The 23,187-nt window shown below is 44.3% G+C and overlaps 1 protein-coding gene across 1 annotated transcript in view; it reads left to right on the forward strand.

The window, feature by feature from the left end:
• ITGA9 (integrin subunit alpha 9) overlaps nt 1-23,187 on the forward strand; it is a 331,030-nt gene that overhangs the window by 199,688 nt on the left and 108,155 nt on the right. The window contains exon 18 of the mRNA XM_004419499.3: nt 9,054-9,204. Within this exon, the coding sequence (XP_004419556.2) occupies nt 9,054-9,204 (151 nt within the window). The remainder of the gene's footprint in view (nt 1-9,053; nt 9,205-23,187) is intronic.

The raw sequence follows: 23,187 nt of genomic DNA on the forward strand, positions 1-23,187 counted from the left end.
GGTCCCTTCCAGATGTTCAGAGATAATAGAATTGACTGATCTGATCTGTCAGTGACAGGCCTCATTTGCTGGATTGTTCTCTCATTCATCAAGCTGGCGTAGGACCTTGCAGCAGGCACGGTCAGTGCTGTTTAAATCCCGTTTACCCTTATGTGCTGGCCTGGTATCTGGCTCCCATAACTGCATCTCCTTGCCTGCTCTGCCCTCCAGGTAGAGGTGCTGGGAACAGATGCCCTCCCTCCTCCACAGCCCTCAACCAGTGATTGACTGGAGTTAGCACAGAACCACTTCCCTCACCGTGCAGCTGGGATAACTCTGTTTCCCAGAATTCCCCAGCAAGATGACTCTCCAGGTGCCCACAGTGGTGATTGACTTGATGTCACATTCTTTATTCGTTCCCTGACCTTCCATGTCTCACTCCACTCCTCTTCTACTGGTGTTTTGTGGGACCACCTCCCGAATAAAAGATTTGCTCTCAAACCTGCCTGAGAGTCTGCTTCTGAGAGGGCCATCCTAAGACATTCCTTATTGCCTAGGTCCGTCTGGCTTGCTTCCTTTTTCCCACTACACCACATGTAACTGTTGAGGATCACCTGCACAGTGTACAACTTTGGGCATCAGATGTTGGTGAAACTCAGAATTATTTTGTGGGGAAGAAAAGCACACATGTGGTGTGCCTTTTCTTTTTTGGCATTTCACAATATTCATTACAGCATTTTACAAGCAAGTGAGTTAGAAGCTAAATATTATCAATCTTATTTTTTTCAATACTCAATTTTATTTTTACCCAAATTTACTTTATTTTCCCTAGACCTCCATTTCGCAAGTAACGTGAGCGAATATGTACCATTGAAGATGAATCACAAATCAATTATATTACATTGTTAAAAGTAAGATACATGGAATTTACTAAGAGTCTAGAACGGTCCTGACCAATAGGAAAATAATGCAAGCCACATATGCAATTTAAAATTTTCTGGTAGCCCATTGAAAAATCAAAGTGAAATTGGCAAAACAAATATTTAATGTATCAAAAAATTATTTGAACATTAATTAATGTTAAAATAATGATTGAGATTGCATTCTTTATTTTATCAGGCTCAGCCTTGAAATCTGATGTGTATTTTACACTTAATTCAGACCTGCTGCATTTCAAGTGATCAAAAGCTACGTGTGGCTAGTGGCTACCGCACTGGACAGCACAGGCCAAGACCGTGCACTTCAGAGTTGTCTAACCCAATAAGCGAGAGAGCAGGGGTAATTATACGCCACTTCCCATCAGCAATTGGTTGAGGGCTGCTACAGTGCATGTCAGGGGTTTAATTCTTAGGCACTTCGCTGGTCTGCGGACAAAAGTCCTCTAACAAAAATAGAATAAGACCCTGGGGACAGGGGAAGAACCACCCATAGCCGACTACATTTCATAATACCTTCACTTTGGTGCCTTCTTATTTGTTAACAAATTACTTGCAACACATCTGGCGTTGGTGACTCAAGATAACATGCCTAAGTTCAGTAGAGGATCAACCTCAAACTCGGACATTCAAGATCTATGGGAATCTGGATGCATCCTACGTATTCTGCTTGCCTCCCGCTGATCTTACTGCTAGGGCTGTGCTTTTGTGCTCCTTTCCATATTATTTCTGAGTCTCCTCTATCCTTTTACCCACGTTTATTTTTCCCTCTGCCTTGAATATACTTCTGTTTCTCTGCCCACCCATATGCTCCTCATTCTTTAAGATGTGGTTCAAGTCCTCCCTCTCTCAGGGAACTTCTTATGATAACGTCAATCTACAGTGATTTCTTTCCCCCGAATTTCTCTTGCACCTCATTCTGCACCTGTTCCTTCGGCATGGCTTGTCTTATCAGCTTTGTGGTATATTTCCGCCACCTTATAATCAGTTTATTTGGTACTTTGTGTTCATATCTCTCATAGGAAGACATCGGATGAGCAACTGTGGTTTCATTTTTCTCGTGATTGTAATTTTAAGCACTAATAGTTGAAAAGCTCTGATAGTTGTCAACAAAGTACCAAGAAGGAAATTGCCCAATAGAGCTGCTGAAAGCATCTGGAATCATCCCGAATACCTCCACCAATTTCAAGGAAATTTGTCAAGAGGGAAAATAAGCACCTCAGATAGCTTTTGTAAAGAAATGACACTTTCCAATATTCTGAATATTCTAAATGCTAAGAAGGCTAATAATTTCATTTCTCATCCTACTATAACCAAATAAGTTTTATGTGAATTTTATACTGTTTTGTTCTATTTTTATGTACTTTAGGAGCAATGGAAACAGAGGGAGGAACACTGGACCAGGAGTTAGGGGGGTTGCCTGGCTCTGCCACTATCTGCTGAATGACCTCAGGGAAGTGGTTAACTTGGACCTTTATCTGCAAAATGATGACTCAAATGAGCCCCCATCCAGCTGTCAGATTCCATTTCAGATTTTATGATGTCTGCCCATTTTTAAGAATAGGAAGCATTTTTTATGGTTTTAAATTGCAGTGGCTATAATGTATGTCATTGCTTTTATGACACATTGTTGGGGATATCTGAGATGCTGGTTGCCAAATCCTTACTCAGGATTGCTGCCCGCAATTTTGATGTTTCTCCTATGGGACAATGTAATCTGCATCGCAGTGGACTTTTAAATATGATTTCCGTGAATGGAAAAACTAGAGAGTGTGAGAGAGTGTGTGTGTGTGTGCATGTGAATGTATGTGTGTGGACAATCAATCTTAGCAAGATTTTTGTTGACAGGGCTATCATCCCATTAATTGTAGGGCTCATGGTTCAGCTCTTTAGTAATGCCTTGCCTAATACCACCCCCCCATACTCCTCGCCTACCCCCACTGCCCCTACAGAATCCCTTCTTTGTACTCTCATAGCATAAGGGATCTCATGAGGATGTTCCCTTATCCCTGTGGGTCAGCAGTTAGCACATGTTGACATCAGCAAATGTCTTGCATGTTTCTCTCCTCCACTAGTCTGTGAACTTGAGAGCTGGGACCTATACCCCTGGTGCCTAAGTTGGGAAGCTAGTTTTAAAAGGTGGTGGATGGATAAATGACCAGAAAGAAGAAAGGAAGGTGGATGGAAGGGAGAATGGAAGGAGGAAGTCAGGAAAGGAAGAATGGGTAGATTTGGCTGCCCTATGCTATTATGCTACTTGTCGTTATCAAATGTAGTTGTGGTTAGCAAATTAATATCAATAATAATGCTATAACAGGAATTTTTGTAAACTCAAGACAGGTGACTAGTATGCACTTGATTAACTCCTGTTTCAGTATCCTTTATTCAGGCTGGATTTAAGCTAGCAGCAAAAGAAAATAAAAGTATCATATTTTATGAAAGATAGATTAAAACTGCAAATTGTTTAAATAAGGTCGTGGTTTATATCTTTAAGACTTAAGGAAGCTCTAAAAAGATCTAATGGAAAATTAGTTATTAAACACCATCCAGCTGCTTTAATTTCTTTCCTTAGCATCTTCACAAAAAAAATTATCCCCTCATAAAATTGTTTCTGTGATGGCAGAAGGGTAAGAATTTGCATTAGAGGCTTTAGTGGTTCAGCATACGATCATTGATATGGAAATCTATTGCATTTATCAATAAGGAACTTTGAATGGTACCCACTCTTAATGTACAGTGATGAATGAGGACAGAGAACAAGTTCCACAGCAATCCTCAGTCACACAGCTACCAAGATGCCAGGAGTATCATCTGCTGTTTGGAGTACTGAATGAATTGGTGCTAAACTTAAATATAAACCCATCATGTCAAAAACACTGCTATAAAGGGTGTGTTAGGACAGTTGTATTTTTTTGTGTGTGTGTGAGGAAGATCAGCCCTGAGCTAACATCCATGCTAATCCTTCTCTTTTTGCTGAGGAAGACCGGCTCTGAGCTAACATCTATTGCCAATCCTCCTCTTTTTTTTCCCCCAAAGCCCCAGCAGATAGTTGTATGTCATAGTTGCACATCCCTCTAGTTGCTGTATGTGGGACGCGGCCTCAGCATGGCCGGAGAAGTGGTGCGTCCGTGCGCGCCAGGGATCCAAACCCGGGCTGCCAGTAGCGGAGCACGGGCACTTAACCGCTAAGCCACGGGGTCAGCCCACGGGACAGTTGTATTTTTGACAACAAAGGAACAATATGTTTCCAGCAGGCTGTATATGTGCTGTAAGATATGCTTTATAGAAACTGTATGGTTTGTATCTTATGTTGACTCCTAATAATCCTTTTCATATAAAAGTACACCCGAGTAATTGGTGTACAAAGTAATATGACCCACTGAAAAGACTGCACAAGCAAATAGAATTAACGGGAAAATTTCTCAGGGAATAAAATTCCTTGAAAATTATAAAGATTGTTCTTCAGTAAATAAGTAAGCACCTCTGGAATATTTGGCACAAAAACCCCGTCCCTGATCATTTTACTCTTTCAGCAGTCCTGTCAGAGAGATTGGTCTTCGTGGGGTCTTGTTTTTTCAAATATCATGAAAAGACATTTCTTGCCAAAGCCCTTCCTGACGGAGATGGAGTTTATATAACAGCTATATCTCAGACGGCCTTCATGCCGAAGGAAGTTTGGCACCAGCTCCAGCTCAGCCCCTACATGGCTGAGTGACCTAGATCAAGATCTGAGGGGCTCAGCGTCTTCATCTGTGACATGCAAAGGTTGAGCTGATGGTCTGTTGTGGGGCTGTTGTGCATGTTTATTCATTCAACAAGAATTCCTTGAACACCTACTGTGTCTCAGGCACAACTCTCACTGGGTGTTCAATGATGAGCAAAACCAGACGGGTCCCTGCCTCCTGGCGCTTAGATCCTAGTTGGGGAGAGACAGTCCTTAATCAAATAGCCACACAAATAAATGTGTCATCACAACCTTGAGAAGTGCCGGGAAAGATTGGTGGAGCCTATGGGGCTGGAAAAGCCCAGATTAGGGAGATTTATTTCACCCAGAAGGGAGACCAGAAAGGGTATCCTGGGGTGTGACAGGCAAGCTGCTGGAGAACGTGAGCTACGATGGAGAGGAGTGGGCTTTGAAGACAAAGGAGGCCCTGAGTTCTAAGCCCAGCACAGTTCCTTGGGTGGTCACCATTATCTCTCTGCATCTCAATTTCCTTATCTCTAAAAATGGCACTAACATCGGGAACCTTTCATGGTGTTGTAAGGTTTCAGAAGAACAACATGTACAAAAGTACCCAGCATGATGCTGGCAAATTAAATCTCAGTTCATTTCTAAGAATAGTTTTGGAAACAGAGATGTACTGTTTTGTACATAAATTTTTAGCTGTGAAGAAAAAGGGAAAACAGCTTTGAGATTTCTCTTTTTAAAAAGTCTGAGATCACGTTCTGCCCTGGAAGGTGCCTGGCTTCCTTTAATCACAGAACCGTGTTTGAATCTCTTGACTTCGAAATCCTGGGAATGACTTTGCTGCATGATTAAGTGACAGAGGCCCGAGCTTTAGGGGCTGGCAGAAGGTTAGCCATCCCTGGCCTGATCCCTTGCCATTTACACATGAGGAGAGAAGGCTGATCACACGAACAAAAAAACTGGAATGAGGAGGCAGCCCCTACCCTACGGTCCTGGGATTTTCTCTCTTGTCTCTCTGCTTAATTTTCCATTTGGGAACTATAGACACTCTCTGAGGTGACTGGGCTACTTGTGAGAGCTTATGCAATTCCTTTTCAAGATAAAGCGAGGTTAGCTCTCTCTCATAACTCCTCAAGGCCTGAGGATTACTCTTTAATCTTACAAAAGCAAACAGGAGGACAGAAATAACCCATCAATTGTTTAAAATTAAAATGGCCAACAATAATAAATAATTGCCACAATAGCTTGAGGTCAGGGTCTTAATTTATTGGAGGCCATTCAAGAATTTGAAACTTTTCTCTAAGTTAATTTTTCACATCTTGTTTGGATCCTTAGAGCTCTTGCTTCCAAAAGCAAGACCATCAGATCTCTAATTGCACGTTATTCTTGTTGACGTGCCAGGCATTCAGGAAAGTAAGGTCCTCTCTTCATGGATGAATAATGATGATTCTTCCCCCAAAAAGTCCATATTTAGGGGCTGGCCCTGTGGCCTCATGGTTAAGTTCCACATGCTCTGCTTTGGTGACCCAGGTTTGGGTCCCAGGTGCGGACCTACACCACCACTCATTGGCGAAGATGCTGTGGCAGCGACCCACGTACAAAAAGAGGAAGATTGGCAGTGGATGTTAGCTGAGGGAGAATCTTTCTCAGCAAAAAAAAAAAAAAAAAAAAGCCCATGTTTCAATGTATTGTAGCCCACTGAGATTTTGGATTATTCTGTTTCCTGCTGTATTAATGGTTGCAAACAACAATAAACATGTGCTGGTTACTTTAAGCAGAAAAGGAATTTATTGGAAGGATATGGGCTGGTTCAAAGCATAGGAGGGAAGGCTGGAGAACCAGTGTGGGTAGGAAACAAAGGAGGCAAGATTTAGCCCAGGATGCCACCTCTGGGCTCTCAACTCCTGTGCAACCACCTCAGATGATCTCAAAGGGCCCTGGTGTCTTTGTGCAGCCCTCAAAATTCATGGCCCCGGTTAGGGATCCTCTGGTCACCATGCTGAGGCCACTTGACCACCTTTAGATCACATGACTGCACTTAGTCCGGTGCCCACACTTTAATGACCAAGAGGAGGAGAGAGCGAAGATTTGCCCCCTTTCTGCTGATGTGCCCCTCCTACCTATCCTGAGATTTCCCCCAAACAGGAAGGTGTCAGGATGCTGAATGGCCCAAAATAACAATTGTCCTCTATGCAAACCCTGGTATGCTTGATCGTATCTTCCATTAACTGATTGGCCAATGTGAGTTTATTTTGTCCAAAGCTACATCACATAATAATCATCAGTCTTGTGTATCTTCATCATTGTCATCATTCTTGTCACCACCATCGTGCCATTGATGGCCCATTCACTACCCATTCTCCTGGGCTGCCATTTCCCTCCATCTCCTCACCCCTCAAACATTCCCTCCTCCTCCTCTGCCTTCCCAGTCTTTGACCCTGCTTCTATTTCACTGCAAAATGGAAGCAGTCACAAGGAAATTTTTGTTTGTTCGTCCCACCCATCTACTAATGCATCTATGCCATATGCTCCACTTTCTCACCTCATACCAGCAAAGGCCAGCTGCTCCACTTGTTCACCAGGCCATACAGCAATTGTGCCCTGTCATGTCTTCATTAATTGTTCCCTCTCTAGTAGATCCTTCCCATTATCCTGCAAATATGCTATGGTAATTCCCATCTTAAAACAAAGAAAAAACAGTTCCCTTGAGCCCGCTTCCCCCCCCAGCTATCATCCTATTTCTCTGCTCCCCTTTACAGGAAAACTCCTCCAGATAGTTGTCTGTACTCACTGTTTTCATTTATTCTCCTCCTACATCTGTTAAACCGACTCCAATCAAGCTTTCATCGCCATCACTCCACTTAAGCAGTTCTTATCAAGATCACCAGTGACCTCCAGATGGCTAATTCCAAGGCCAGTTGTAATTCTTCATGTCAGTTTAACCTATCTGCTATGTTTGGCAAAATTGATTACTCCTTCCTTGAAGCATGTGGCCCCTTGGATACCATTACTCTTGGTTTTCCTCCTATTTCCCTACCTACTCTTTCTCAGTCTCCTTTGCTGGCTCCTCCTCATCTTCAACTCCTAAGTGTGAGACCTCTTCTCTATCTACATGCATTTCCTATTGATCATTTCTAGTCTGTCTCACCTGTTTATCTCCAGCCCATACCCTTCAACTCTAGACCCTTGTCTCAACATCTCTTCTTAAAATTCCAATAGGCATTTGGATTTTCTCAGCTAAACCTTCTATACTCATGGTCTTTCTCATCTCAATAAATGACAACCCTTCCCTTCCAGTTGTTGAATCCAGAATCCTTGGAGCCATCCTTGACTCCTCTCTTTCCCTAACACCCCTCATTCTATCCATGAGCAAAATCTGTTGGTACAACTTTTGAAACATATCCAGCATATGACCTCTTCTCACTACCTCAGTTTCCACCACCATGGTCTGAGCTGCCATCTTCTTACACCTGGATTAATACAAGAACCTCCTAACCAGGCTCCCTGCCCCCTCCTCCCGCCCCCCAACCACTCACTCCAGACTGTTCACATGACAGCCAGTGTGAGCCCTTAAACATGGAAGTCAGGTTACACTCCTCCTCTGCTCAGAGCCTTGTGGGGGCTTCCATCTGAGTCAAAGGTCCTTATGATGGCCCGCAATGCCCTGTGTAATCTGCCTGCCCCTAATCCCTTCACCTCTCTAAACCTATTTTCTCTCATTCTCCTCCTCACTCACTCCTCTCAAGCTACACTGGCCTGCTTGCCAGTCCTTGAACATGCCAGGCACAACTTTTCCTTTGCTAGTTCCCAGATAGCTGTGCATCTTGGTCCCTTTCTTCCTTCAGGTTTCTCCTGAGTGGTCACCTCATCAGTGGGGCTTCCCTGACCACCCTATTTAAAATTGCAACCTACTCTCCTCCCAGTCTGGTGTTCTCTCTCCTTCTTTCCCTCTGTAAGTTTTCTCCATAGCTCTTATCACAATCTGACTGTATTTTTTGCTTCTTTATTTATGTGTTTTCTGTCTCCCTGAAGCCATAAGAAGGCAAGCACTCTATTTTGTTCACTGCCCTTTCTCTATAACATAGAGTAGTGATTGGCATGCAGTAGGTCATCAAAAATATTTGAATGAATAAATGGATGACTGAATTCTATGTATAGGTTATTAAATGTCTTATAATTTCCCGAGGTTGATGTACAAGATTTCACATGCACCACAGAACAGCCTAGTGAGGTAGGCAACACAGAATCCCCCTTTGCTTAGATGAGGAAACTGAGGCCAATGGGAGCTAACTGATTGCCCAAGAATGCATGGCTGGTTAATGTAGTTCCTGAGGCTTATAGTTCTGATCCCAGTGGATTTTCTGCCTTCCCACCCTCAGCTACCCCCTCATGCCTCATGTTTTATTAGTGAAAGCTTCAGGGCACTAATTGCTGTTTATTTTTCATTGCAGCATTGATGAGAAAACCCCATATCTAGCTTTGGGGGCTGTGAAGAATATCTCCCTAAACATCTCCATCTCCAACCTCGGGGACGATGCCTATGATGCCAATGTGTCCTTCAATGTTTCCCGGGAGCTCTTCTTCATCAACATGTGGCAGAAGGTAAGAAGGGTGCCCATCTAGTGCGTTTGCTGACTTTCATCATAGCTTGGAATATGCGGTGATTCTGCAAAGACTATTCCTTTATATGGAGTATCATTTGGAATTATTAGAATTTTTTCCTCCTGGATTTAGAAAGTGTGTTGGTACAGCCAACAAAGAACCCATAAATCCCTACAGAGTGTCAGAGCAGTATCCATACCTTATGTTGTCTCCCATCCCTTCTCTCTCGTGAAACCCTCTCTGAACAGTTTTATGTCTGGCGCCTTCTCCAAGATGGTACAGTACCATCTCCAGCACACGTATGTTCTAGAGAATTCCATTTTTAGCTCAGTAGTAGTTGTGAAAATAAGATAAGAAATGAGAACAGATCATTGCTTATCATGCTTACTATCACCAGTAGTGCACTTGATCTTTTCCATTAGACGGTCATGTTCATCAGCCTATACTTTGGCATATTTATTTATTTCTGAAATATTTTAGTGAATTGAGGAAATTAAGTTATTTCCATGAATTGAGTGAATTAATTTATTTGAATAAATTGCAGTTTAAATAGCATGACTCAGAAAAGAAAGAGGAGCTGGTATTCTCTCCTGTCTCATAATCCCCCTCAATGAACCACTTGTGGAAAGAAAGAATAACAGGCCTCTTCCACAGGCAACAGGAGGAATGAGTGGACTCAAGCCAACCTCACTCTACCTGGTAGTTGCTCTAATTTTGACGGCTGTTCCGACGGGAACTTTTGCAGCTTTTAAAGTGTTCACGGCATTCAACTGCAATGCCTTAATGTCTGTGTTAAAATGAAACCAAAACCTTTGCCCTGCCCGCAGATGAGCACTGGGTGCCCCTTTGAGCTATTAGACAGCCTTCTGTTCAGGCACATATCCTGCCAGGCTCAATAGTTTTGACAGGATTGTGTCAACCTTACCCAGCTTAGGGGGCAAGTGAAGTATATAGAGCCATCTAGAATGGTGTTCCAAGAACTTTCTGAGAGATCATCTCAAACTCTCTGCTGCTTAATAGCTTTTGGAGCTCCAGGGTTGGGGGAAGCCACAAAAGCAATCAAGAAGGACTGCGGGAAGGGCATGCTTTCCATCCACTTCTACACCCTAAAAATTGTCCCCAGTTTAAGCCCAGTCAAGAGGGAACCAAATATCTATAGGGTTCTTATCTCTGGCTGTGCACAGAATCTCTTTTACAGAATTTCATGTGCCATGATGCCATTTTGCTGGGGGTGAGTAGGAGGGTCGATGAGGGGAGAGGGGTTTACTCAGGGACTAGACAAATGAAAGTCGTCTCTATGGTAACTGAGAAGATGTGATTGGTGACGGGGTCATTACATTACACAGATCCCTCTCACCTGGCACCCATGGGAGAAATTTCTCTCTGGTCTCACAATTAGGAATAGCTATTCTTTTCCCAAGCATTTTGGCTTGTTCTGACCTATGGACATGGTCATCCTTGTAACTAAGTTTTGTTGATTCTGTTGTTTGCTACAAAGTTCAGAGCTGAGCCCACTATGTCAGTGCATAGGACTTGGTAGTAGTATTTTATAAACCAAGTAGCCTTCTGGATCTTACTTTACTCCCCTTCACCATGTTTTTCTTTTTAGCTTGTTTACTGCAGATTTTATCATAGGATATGCTATGGATTATCTACAAATTCCTATTATTAGATATTTAGATTATTTCCAGTTCTATTCTCTTTTAAATAATATTGTGATGAATGTCTTTTACAGAGACTACCATGAGCAAATGATTATATCCTTAGTCCTATAACTATTTAGAGGATAGGAAGTAGCATCTATTGACCAGCTACTATATACCAGACGGTTTACATACATTTTCCCATTCCTTCCTTACTGCATGTGATCTGGGTGCATCTGATTTATTGGAAGAATGTTCTTGGGAGAAGAGAAGTGGGGGAAGCAGGATGGGGCAGGGAAAGGGCTGAGTAACGATGTGCTGTCATAAAATCTAGCCTTGGTTTGACTTACAGGGTGGGAAGAGGTGGGGGGATGCCCTAGAGCATAAATCACTTAGCAGAATTGTCCCCCTTTGAAGTGGCAGGGGAGCATCATTGCCACCCCTGTATCACCACTCACCATTGGAGAGTGGTGAGTAGCTACTAGACATTCTAGATGAGGGGGGTTTAGTCAGTCAAGGACAAGGCATTTAGCTGACCATGGAGAAAATGAGAGCACTTCATTTTTGTCTCTTTGCCATTGAATCCCAGCAACCTTTAAAACCTTTGGTACAGGGAACCCTAGGTTTCAATTTGGCAGAGAGTGGGCAGGGTATCAGAGGCTCTTTGGGATGTGGTGAGCATTAATGTGAGAAAGGTGGCAGGCCACACAGAGACATCACAAAGCTGCTCTGGAGGCAAGACCAACTAGAAAAGCACATGGGCCAGATGACCCTCAGAGTGGCAGAAGAAGAAATGGTAAAGAAACAAAAATTCTCCTCCCATGACTATATCCACAACTGCAAGGTTGACCAACTGGAGATATAAATGGCATCACCCAGCCCAGGGCAAGATCCTAACAGGTGGGTAGTGAGGGGAAACCAAGAGTGCCCACCCACCCTGCTTAGACCTGACAGAACCAACATGAGCCCTACGGAAATATTCTAACACATAAACTAAGAAAAGTATAATTCAAGATACAGAGGGAAAACACACCTTTTAAAAATATTATTAATATAAAACAAAAAGTAAATTTTATAGAGCATCCACTTTTGTTCTTGATGAAATTTAAGAAAAAATGAGCACAGCAAAAGATCAGATACAATAGACTGGAATGAAAATGGAATGGACTGAGAGGCAAGCAAAAATAAACGTTGTAGATGGGATAAAGAAATATTATAATGAAACCAAGAAAGCAGTGGCAGAATTAAAATACATATTATAATCAGGAAAGAGCAGAACTAGCAGTATGGAAAATTGATTCATTGTTGTGGAGGGTATATTTGAGGTCTCTGAGAATTCAGAGAAAAAGAACAAAGCAATGAAAAAGAATGGCAGTGAAAACTGTAGCTATGGAAGGTGGGGACTGGAGAATTAGCAAAGAGAAATGGTTCCAGAATTATTGGAATAGACAACATGAGTAGACAGCAAAAAAAAGATCTCCATTTCCTTGACTGGGTACTGTAAATACCAGGCAAAAATATTAAGAACAGTTTAATGTCTACTTATAGCTTCATGAAACTTTTAATTTTAAGGATATAAAAATGATACTACTAATACTTAACAGAAAACAAAGAAACCAGTTTTCTATAGACTTTTCTGTAACATTAATATAAAAAATTAGAATTTGTTTCATTATGAATTAAGAATTCTATACCCAGCCAACTTGCCTCCATGGTGAAGGCAAAATAAAGATATCCTCAGATAAGTGAGAGTTCGTGAAGTCTATTAACTCTCCTAGTTTGGGTTCCCCCAAAAGCAGACCCTGAAACAATGACATAGGTGCGGGTAGTCTATTTGGAGAGTGAGCTCAGGAGGTAGTGTGTGGGAGTGGTGAGTTTAGACAGGGAAGAGATGAAACAGGAAAGTGCGCAGCTGAGCAGGTTACTGCTCTGGACAACTTGGGCTCTGTCCTGCTGTGTGGCTCCTCAGAGAGACAGAGGCTGTGGAACGCTCCTCAGAATCATTCCCCTGAGGGGTGAAGAGGCTGCTGGGGAGGATTTATCCACCAACTCCCATTACTCATCCCTGGAGAATCACTCCAAGGGCATTAAGTTTATGGCACTTCCAGCCTTCCCTGGCTGTGGGCCACACTCCCTGGTGCCAGGAACAACTCAGGCAGAGAGATATGGAAAGCCTTTGGCCTTGACGGGGACTGGCTTCAGGTGACTGATTCTCTGGTTGGTTCTAGGGAATGTGAGCAAGGCGCCAGCAGCATCTGCTGCAATAACCATGAAAGCTTCCTGAGAAATAGTTTCTTACAGATAAAGCACTCAAGGATATAGAAGTTGTTGAATAAAAAGTGTTGAAGCCAAATAAACATAGAAGGAAGCAAAAACAATTTTTACAAATATTTAAAATAGTAGGCGAATATAAAAAATAATTATTGCCACAGTAAATACATAATTTAAAAGATTAATAAAAATAAGCCTATAATCTCAGTTATACCATAAAAAATTGAGGAGAAACTTGATCTTGTCACTCCTCTTGCTTCACATTCTTCAGGATAGAGTTCAGACTCCTCAGCTGTTCACGAGAGGCCACTCTAAGCTTGGTCCTTCTGTCTCCGTTCTTCCATACCCTCATTGTTCATGACTCCCCACATACACGCTTGAGTCCACTCATAATTTATTGCTGAAACTGCCTTTACCCAGCAACCCTCCCCCCCTCATTTTTGTTTAATGAACTGCTCTGTCCTCAAATCTCAGCTGAGGTGTCGCCTATGCAGGTGCCTCACTTGGCTGCACAGGTGATGTGGATGGATGGATGGATGGATGGACGGACGGACGGGTGGGTGGATGGCTGGCTGGCTGGCTGGCTGTCCATCTTGTCCAAAGTCACAAAGCAACTCAGAGCCCAGGCCTCCAAGGTCTCCAGTCTTCTCTGTCATCACACAATTAGTGATATATAAGTTTCTGAGACTGAACAAAAAATATCCCCTGAGATGGGTTTTTCTATCCTCTGTAATGCAATGCTGCTTTCATAGGTTTATGCTGGTTCTTTCATTTAAGAGAAGGCTGCTTATAAAGATGTGGGATGCACATGGATGACCATCTGCTGACTTTCTCTTACCCAAATAAAGCTAACTTGAAAACACTCTATAAAATAGGACTTAATTTGTTGGTGGCTGCCCTGCTGGTTGGCTGGCTGGTGTGTGGGGGCTGGTTGGAGTGCCGCATATAATGGCCATGTAATGGTCTCCTGTGGAGCAGTAAGAGGGATCTCTTGGGGGTGGGGGAGGGGCATACTGTTAAGAGAGAATAAGGAAGAATGGAGAAAATGCGCTTTGGAGTACCAAAGTGCACACACAACTCCCAGGGTCACGTTCATATTGGTTTCTGTGTAAGTGACACCCCCAGAGCACAACTCCATAGAATTTAATGTGAATGGTGCCCCCTGGAGTTGTACAGCCATGTGGCCCTGGAGTCAAGATAAAGTCAAGTTTTGATTTCTTGCTGTGATACCACTTGGCACAAAGAGCTTTGGCCCTTCTTGCCTCTGTGGAGTGGGAATGGATTTGTTTGGACAGAAGTTATTAAGTACCTGCTAAGTGCCAGGGACTGTACCAGCCTCTAGGAGACACAGAGATGAGTAAGATCTGGTCCCTGCTCCCAGGGAGCTCACAGCCTAATGAGGTGAAAGACACATCAACAAGCAATTAAAGCACAAGATGCCAACTGCTCTACAGAGGTGCTGAAAAGTTGCTTTGAAGCACAGATATGACAAGGTGAAGCAAGTCAGTGTTGTAACAGCTAGTCTCAGGTTGGACAAAATCCCTAGATAAGTGCTTAGGGTAGATGGATGGGCCTTTGAAGAGCTGGTGTCAGCTGGTGCCAACATGGCAGAGCAAGGGTGGGTAGCTGGGACGGGTCAGTTTATTTGGGTCGTGAAGGAGAGAGCTAGGCTGGAGCAGGGGTGAGAAGGCAGAGGAGAGCAAAGGAGGGGGAACAAGAGAGATCCAGCAAGATGGAAAGAGGCTGCCCATGTGGGGTGGGACAAAGGGTCAGTAACATTCCTAGTGCTAGGTGACCTCAGGACATTCTAGGAATACTGATATCTGCTATTCTACGCTGAAGTTGCTTGTCAGTTAGGACTCCTGCACTCATGAATGCCTTGATGTGACCGAGAAAGAGAAAGTCAAAGAAGGGGCTGGGTTCATAAGTACATCTCTAAGGTATTGACTGTTATGGCACACGTGGAGACAGACATGGACAGTGAAAGCCTCAAGCCAGGTACATAAGAGCTCTCAGCTGACCTTTGGGTACAAAGGGGACGCAGCATGTTGCTGTGGAGTTATAGAGGAGGCCATGCTGGGAGAGAAGGGAGAATGAGGACAGGCTCCCTGACCCAGTCTCTTCTCCACAGTATCAGTGCTGTCTTGGTTTGGGTCTCCCAGATGCTGACCTTAAAGCAAGGAATTGAGGGCAATTAGTTTATTTGGGAGCTGCAGGAAACACTGGTAGGGAGGTGGAGAAGTGATACAGGCTAATGAAGAGGCAGCTACCACAGTGGGTAATTAAGCCAGTAGGGCTTAATCCCGCAGGCAACTCTGGGAAACAGTGCAAAATGCAAACCTCAGGGGTGAGGGAGCTGGGGGATTTACACCCCCTCCCAAAGAGTCAATGGTCGAGGTTTTCTAGGGGTGTTCATTCCCCAATACTTCTGTCCTATAATGTGCATGGCCAGATCAACCTACACGGTTCTGGAACAATGCCTCCGGCACAGAGATGCAGACACTGGCAGTTGGAAGTGGGCTGGAGCACCCTGAAACGTGCAAGGCATCTGAATGAGGCTCACCAGCGTCTTCAAGAAATGTGTAAAGGGTTGGAACCATCTCCAACCTGAGCACCTCACTTTCTAGGCTTCTAGAAGTTGTAAATTGGACTAAAAGAACTTCCCTGGAGTTCTAATGCGAGAACTAGTGGCGCACACCTGACAGTCTACAGGGGTGGGACAAGGCAGGTGTTGTTAAGGGGAGAAGGGGGCCAGGTGTGGGACAGTAGGAACTGGTGGAGACTATGGAAAAATGGAGGATTCCAGCCTCATCCACAGAGGGCAGCAACTCTCAGCAGCAGTCAATGGTTGCCAGGTGGAAGTGAGGGCCAGTGCTGCCAGACTTCCCATTTTTCAATAAAAGCCAGAAATCCACATTTTTATGTGAAATCTCATGACTTTGGCAGCTAATTAAAATGTTCTCTGAACATTGTATGAGCCAAACAAAACATGTCCAGCGACCGTATCCCGCCGTAGGCCACCAGTTTGTGACCTCCAGCTTAGCTGTTTTCCGTATGTTCTAGTCTCATTCTCTTGCCTGCCTGTTTGTCCCATGGATCTGGATTTCTGGTAGAACCTAATCTGTCTGTGGCCTTGATTGTGTTTCATGTCCATCCCTGGGCAGCAGATAAGCCAGCCAGAGATTGGAGTTTGGGAACTTCAAGCATGAGTGTGTGTTTAGGGGATTGGAGAGGATCAACCCAAATGTAGTGTTGATGGAATCTTTAAAGCTAATGATGTTTTGAAAACTTTTTGCAGGATGGAATATTTGTACTTTGCAGTGACTGCAAGAAGCAGCTAAGCTAGAATTTGTATTTTAGAAGTTCTTAGAAGTCAAATAACAAGCAGCGAAGGTGATGAAGAGGGAAAGCATGGCTCTGGCTCCCACTAGACGCAGAGGCAAAACTCCAGCTCTCTTTCTGGCAATCAGTATGACCTTGGGCCAAGGGTCTTCTCTCTGTGCCTCAGTTTCTTTCTCTATAAAATGAGATGTGCTGAGGATTAAATGAGGCCGACACCAACTCCTTGTACGTGATGCATACCTACCATGGTAGCCCCCGTCTCCCCACCACACACAAGCACGTACTTTATAGTTCAGTGATTTACTCAGAAGATATATATTGATCATCTACTTCAGACCAAGATTAAATGCTGAGGGGGAGGAGGAAAAAAAGCAAGACTATAAGACATAAGACATATAAGTCAGAGAGTGTTGACTCTTCCTTTTAAACTAAAAATCAAGACTAATGGTCCTAAGGGATTGCATGCGCGTGTGTGCGTGCACGTGTGTCTTCATACTGTCGAGAAATAGAGATAGTGTTAAACTGAACATGTTTTTATATTTAGTGAATTGCCTTTATTTAAAAAAATAAAATTATATGAAAAGTAATGTAAAACTTGGTAAATATGTCAGTTAAATAAATGTTTGTATTATCTTTTGTGGCTCCTGTCTGCTTTTAATAATGCATGTTGATTTTTTTTTCCATTTACTTACTATTTGCTTAAATATTGGAATTTCTGGTTTGGGGATATTGACTTTTTGAAATCCAAGATTTATAATTGTTCAAATATGTTATGCATGCAGTAAGTAAAATCAGAGTTTAGAGAATGAGGAGACTGATGTACTCCAAAAACAATGGCAGGGCCAGGTCCTGAATCTTGAAGATCAGATAGGGAGATGACTGGCCCAAAGGTCTGCAGGAGTATGGCAGGTCCTGTGAAGCCTGGTAGAGGAATTCAGATTTTGTGTGTGTGTGTGTGTGTGTGTGTGTGTGAGGAAGATTGGCCCTGAGCTAACATCTGTTGCCACTCTTCCTGTTTTTGCTTGAGGAAGATTGTCCCTAAGCTAACCTCTGTGCCAGTTTTCCTCTATTTTGTATGTGGGATGCCGCCACAGGATGGCTTGATGAGCACTGTGTAGGTTCATGCCCGGGGGATCCGAACCTGCAAACCCCAGGCCACTGAAGTGGAGCACGGGAAATTAACCACTACGCCACCGGGCTGGCCCCAGGAATTCAGATTTTTTATCAGGTAGGCAATGATGGGCCATCTGTGTTTGGACTGAGGAAACAGGAAGGACAGAGGCTGGTGACATCCTGGAGGAAGAGCCAAGAAAAAGAGCAAACAGGCCAGGGATGTCAGAAGGTGAGATTCTGTCTTGGGACTGCTGGAGGAAAGAGGCAAGTGAGGAAGAGGGATGATCATGAATCCAACGAGGTGGGGGGAACATAGGACACCCTCCACCCCCACTTACAATGCATTTTGTAGCTTTCAGAGCACTTCCCAGTTCATAAGAAATGTAGTGATTGCTCTGCGTTCATTGATTGTAAGTCACTGAATTCAACTGCAGAGTTGTTACATCACCTTCTAATCTCCTTGAGAGACTGAGATGGAGGGATGAGCCCCATGTCCTTTTATTTCCCTCCCGTGACAGGGCCTAAAGTGGGAGATGTGACGATGTTAGAAGTTGCTGGAAGGAAAGCTCAGTTTTGCTCTTGCTGAGGAGTGAGTGCTTTGAGTTCCAAATTACACTCAGCCTCCAAGTTGGCTTTGGGGGTAGAAAAGCCTCAGGTCAGCTTTTGCGGCTTTCAATGGCTTATTCTTTATGACAAGAGGCATAGAGGGTTTGCAAGTTTGTTTTTCTTGTAAAGTGATTCTTCCAGTTTCTATCTACCTTTACCACGGAAAGGGCAGTCCCCTTCTCTCAGGAGTTTCTCTCTTCTCACTTTCAAGGCAAACCGCTCAAGATGGCGCCAGGCGATAAAACTGATCCCCTTTCTAAGCCGGATAGAGTGGGAAAGGTTAGACGTCTAGGTGTTTGTATACCTTTATATTTGTGGGAGTGCCCTGGCCTGTTCTCAGACAGAAGGTTCCACACAGGAGCTGCATCTGCATCTGTACGTGAACGAAGCCAAATGTATTAAGTGGAGCTGGGAAGTGGAGCATTGTGCATCAGAAGGGTTTGTAGGCAGAAGTGCCTGCACCTCGTCCTTTAGTGTGTAAGCAGATTTCAAACAGCCTTCGTTCCCTCTGCTGCCCCTCTCATTCGTGGCAGGAACTGATTTTCATTGTGTTCTGCTTTCTCCAGTGTCTCTTGTCAAGTTAATAGTAGCCCCGAGTAAAATGCAATCCTTAGATGTTTATAGTCATCTTGGCCGGGCCATTAAGATGATGAATGAACTTGCTGCTTGCCCTTGTAAGAGAGCCCTGAGGCTGGATATCAATACTCAGAAAATAATAAGTCTTTTCCGCCCCTTTCCTGTTTTTAATCCACTGCTCCAAGCCCCCTGGTGACTTTACCTTGAACTTCCTGCATAATGGCAGGCAGAAAAACCTCACCTGGCTCCAAGCCCATTCGAGGCTCTAACAGAGCAGCAGCCTCTTTCTCTTGCTACATCGGTCTTCCCCATCCCCCTTGTCAAAGGTAAAGCCCACATTCCCTAGAGCCCTTCATCATTTCAGAGTTGTTTCTGCTGGCCCTGACCTTCCTCCCGAGAGGATAAGAGTGGGTAGTGGGGAGCAGGTACCCCGAGGCCAGGTTTGTAGTTCCTCACCTGGATTACCTGTGGCCCTTGCATTAGTGTTTTCTGGCCCTGCAGTCGGAGAGATCCTAACCCAGAGTGAGACTATGCCTGAGAGAAAGTCTGGGCCCTTCCTGTGGCAGTCGGCAGTGAGGAAGTGGTGGAGAAACCCAGATGTCCATTTCAAATCACAACGTGACCTCACTGTTCCACAGCAGAGCTCAGTTTTCACATATATGAAAAGCTTCGTTTGTGTATTCACTGCGTTTGGAAGGAAGGCTACGTTTTGCTTTAGAAATGTCAACAGAGCTGTAGCCATGACAAGGATCAATTAAAAAGGACGTTTCCCAGAGCTACGGGACTTGGGCAAATCTATTGGAGGGGTGGTTAGAAAACATGTGTCAACCTCTAGATTTTTTTTTCTAATGAACAGCAAAACAGCAATTTAGTAATTTCCTCTTTTAAGGGGAAAAGAGAGTCTTGGATTTTAAATCTTTTTCATAAAGCAGCAAAATGCCTCTTAAAACGAAAGCCATGAAAATGGTCTGCCAAGCTTAGGCAAACAAGCAAGAAGAAAAAAATCTAGAAGAACATAAGTGTCTTAGGCTGGGTTTCCCTGAAGCAGATCCTGAGATGAGGATTAATGTCAAGTGGTTTATGAAAGACGTGCTCCCCGGGTGACATGTAGGGAGTGGGAGAAGCAAGACAGGGCCGGCTGTGATCTCAGGCAAAGTCCCACAGAGGGTGACCTCAGCCTGATCCTGCAGGGAGCTCTGAAGTGTGGGTCCCACTGCAGCATTGCCCCATCACAAGGCCCGGAAGCTGGGCTTTTGTTTTCCCACAGGCACCAGTCATTGGTTAAGGGCCACTTACAGAGGACTAGAAGTCCCAGGCACTTTTCACCCTCTGAGGGTGAGGTGCTGACACAGTGGCTCCAGTAACCTGAGGGAAGGCTGCCAAAGAAGACCCCCAGGTGCTGGCTCATGGAAACAAATGCAAACTGAAGCCAGAGGGTGGACACATGAAGGGGTTCTGAGGGGATCTGGGTAGAACACTGAAAGTGTTTGCTACATTAGCATTGCCGTCAACTGGTGTTCTTTGTGTTCTGAAGGGTATATTATAAGCATATTGACAAAGATCTTTGAGCTCTCGAGGTGTTTGTGTGATATTCTCAGTGTCAGTTGCACACAGGATGTTTCTGCCAGCATTTGCATTAGGAAATCGGCAAATGTAGATGTCCTTGGAATTTAACAGAGAACGTGAATGAACAGCTATGGGTCGTTACAATCCAGCTTGCCAGAGCTGTCATTTCATCCCTTTGAGGCTTACAAGTAGCCCCCCTGCTCCCTGATGGCCACTGGCATTTTTCTTACCCAGGCACCCGAATATAACTAGCCAGCCTATCCTGTTCTCCTAAGTAATTGGATTAGGCAACCGATTTTAAAAATCAGTTAGAAATGTGTTTGGCTGCATGTAACAGAAAGGCCAACTTTTGGCAGCTGATCCCAATGAGATTTTGATTTTCTTTTTGTAATAATAAATCTAGAAGTGGGTGTTCCAGGACTGGGAAGCAAGTGAATGATGCCATCAGGAACCCAGTTCCTTCTGTCTTTCCACCCAGCCTTTCTTCATACATGTTGCTTCTTGGTTTCCACTTCCAATGCTGCAGCTGCAATCCAGGCAGTAAGAAGAAGAAAGATAACAGGCTGCCCCCTTTTAAAGAGCTTTCCTGAAGCTTCACTCATGATTTTCCATGTACATCTCATTGGCCAGAACCATGTCAAAGGGCCACCCCTAGTTGCAAGGAGGCTGGGAGATGAATTTTCTTAGCTGGGCACATTGCCACCCCAAACACAGGCTCTGTTTGTGGGGAGGAAGGGGAGAGTGGCCACTGGGAAGCATCAGCAGAGTCAGTCACAGCAGAAACCTGAGAGAGGTCATTTGCAAGTATGTGTCTCTGAGATACATAGCAGAAGGGGGAATCACAAACAGGCAAGAGGCCAGCACAATTACTGTCTTATTCTCCTTTTGCCAAAGTTCTTTCAGGCTCTGCATTACTGCATTTAGGATTTTTTAAATGTTATCCTCAGGAATACCTGTTGGGGAGATCTGGTTTGGCCACAGTTGGGTGTAGCAGAGTACCTGGTGTGAACCAGTAGGTGATGTGACCCAGGTCTGTCTTATCAAGCAGTGTCCAACGAGTCTGCTCCTTCAGTATATGTCAGACCCTGATGAAGTATAAGATGATCTTTATCTGTCTACTTTATCTGTCTTCGTTGACACATGCATTTCTTATTTTCACAAGATGAAGCCATTCCGATGATAATGTCAATATATTTGGATTTGGGGCCTCCAACAGAGGTGCCACAGCTCTATATCTAGGCCAATTTGTGCAAAAAAGGCCAAGGTCCAGGGCCGGCCCCGTGGCTTAGCGGTTAAGTACACGCGCTCCGCTACTGGCGGCCCGGGTTCAGATCCTGGGTGCACACCGACGCATCACTTCTCCAGCCATGCTGAGGCTGCGTCCCACATACAGCAACTAGAAAGATGTGCAACTATGACATATAACTATCTACTGGGGCTTTGGGGCGGGGGAAGGAGGAGGAACGGCAATAGATGTTAGCTCAGAGCCAGTCTTCCTCAGCAAAAAGAGGAGGATTAGCATGGATGTTAGCTCAGGGCTGATCTTCCTCACAAATAAATAAATAAAAGATTAAAAAAAAACAGGCCAAGGTCCAGTACCCCTGTCCTCCTGTTTGGTGTATATATATTTCCAGTCCCTTTTTCACTGTTCTATTTATCTATTTCTGTGCTGTGTGCAGTTTGGCATCTTCTTAAAATATGGATCTCAGGCCTGAACTCCTCTCCAGTGAGCACGGCATAGAATTATTATTACCCTAGGTATAAATATGATATTTCTGTTAACGTGGCAGCCACAGCACGATTTATTTGTGATGCATTTACTCTATTTTTTCTTCTAGTCTCTTTGTGCTATTTGGAAACTTAGCTGTGTCATTTATAGCCTTGCTACTCAAAATATGGCCAAGGACCAGCAGCATGGCATCACCTAGGAGCTTGTTAGAAATGCAGAATCTCAGACCTGACCACCTCAGACCTGCTGAATCAGGATCTGCGTTTTAACAAGATCCTTGGGTGTTTGTATGCACAGCAAAATTTGAGGAAGGCCATAGCTCCTGACTTTAGGTCATCTAACTTGGTAACTTACCAAGACACTGATGAGGACCCTAAATGCTCCTAAGTGGAGCAAGGGGGCTGGTGGTGCTCTAGATGTGATGCCCTCTAGGCAGACATGGAGCCACTTAGTGAATGGGAGGGCAGAAGTAGGCATTAATGGAGCATCTTTCAAGCACTGTGCTGGGAGCTTCATCTCATTGAATCCTCACCACAGCCCTGTGTGATGATACTTTTAATCGCAGTGTGTAGATGAGGGAATGGAGACTCACAAGGTTAAGAGAACACAATCATTTTATGCTCAGGACTCATATAGGTTAATGAGACTGAGGTCACACAACTAGTAAGTGGCTGAGCTGGTGCTAATGTCGCCTTCTGGCCCAGCTTTCATCGTTTCATCCATCAGGAAATCTCTCAGATGCTTTGCTGAGAATCTGGTTGGCTGATGGGAAATCAGTCTCTGCCTCCGTGGCTAGAGGTAACGCTGCTTCTCCCTGGCATCAGATTTCAAAATGGCAGCCATTTAGGGGCTCACCGTGCAGGAAGCAATGAGGTAAGCTCTTCCGTAAAGGGAAGGAGGCTAACTGGTACCTACGCTGGAGAACAGAGGGAAATTCAAAACCAGGGAGGGGTCTTGAGGGCTCCAAAGGAGAGTCGCAGGATGGCTTAGAGTGGTCACGGGGGTCCCTTCCTAGAGGTGAGAAAGTCACTCAGAGCCACGAGCCCAGCTGCCGTGTGCTGAGATTGAGATAAAGGGAATGTGTGCACAGCTAAATAAAAGGAGAAAAGGTGCCCTGAGCCAGCGAGTGGCCTGTGC

The sequence above is a fragment of the Ceratotherium simum genome, chromosome 5 (genome assembly GCF_057802395.1).
Source record: "Ceratotherium simum simum isolate JZ-2026a chromosome 5, ASM5780239v1, whole genome shotgun sequence".
NCBI classification, from domain to species: domain Eukaryota; kingdom Metazoa; phylum Chordata; class Mammalia; order Perissodactyla; family Rhinocerotidae; genus Ceratotherium; species Ceratotherium simum.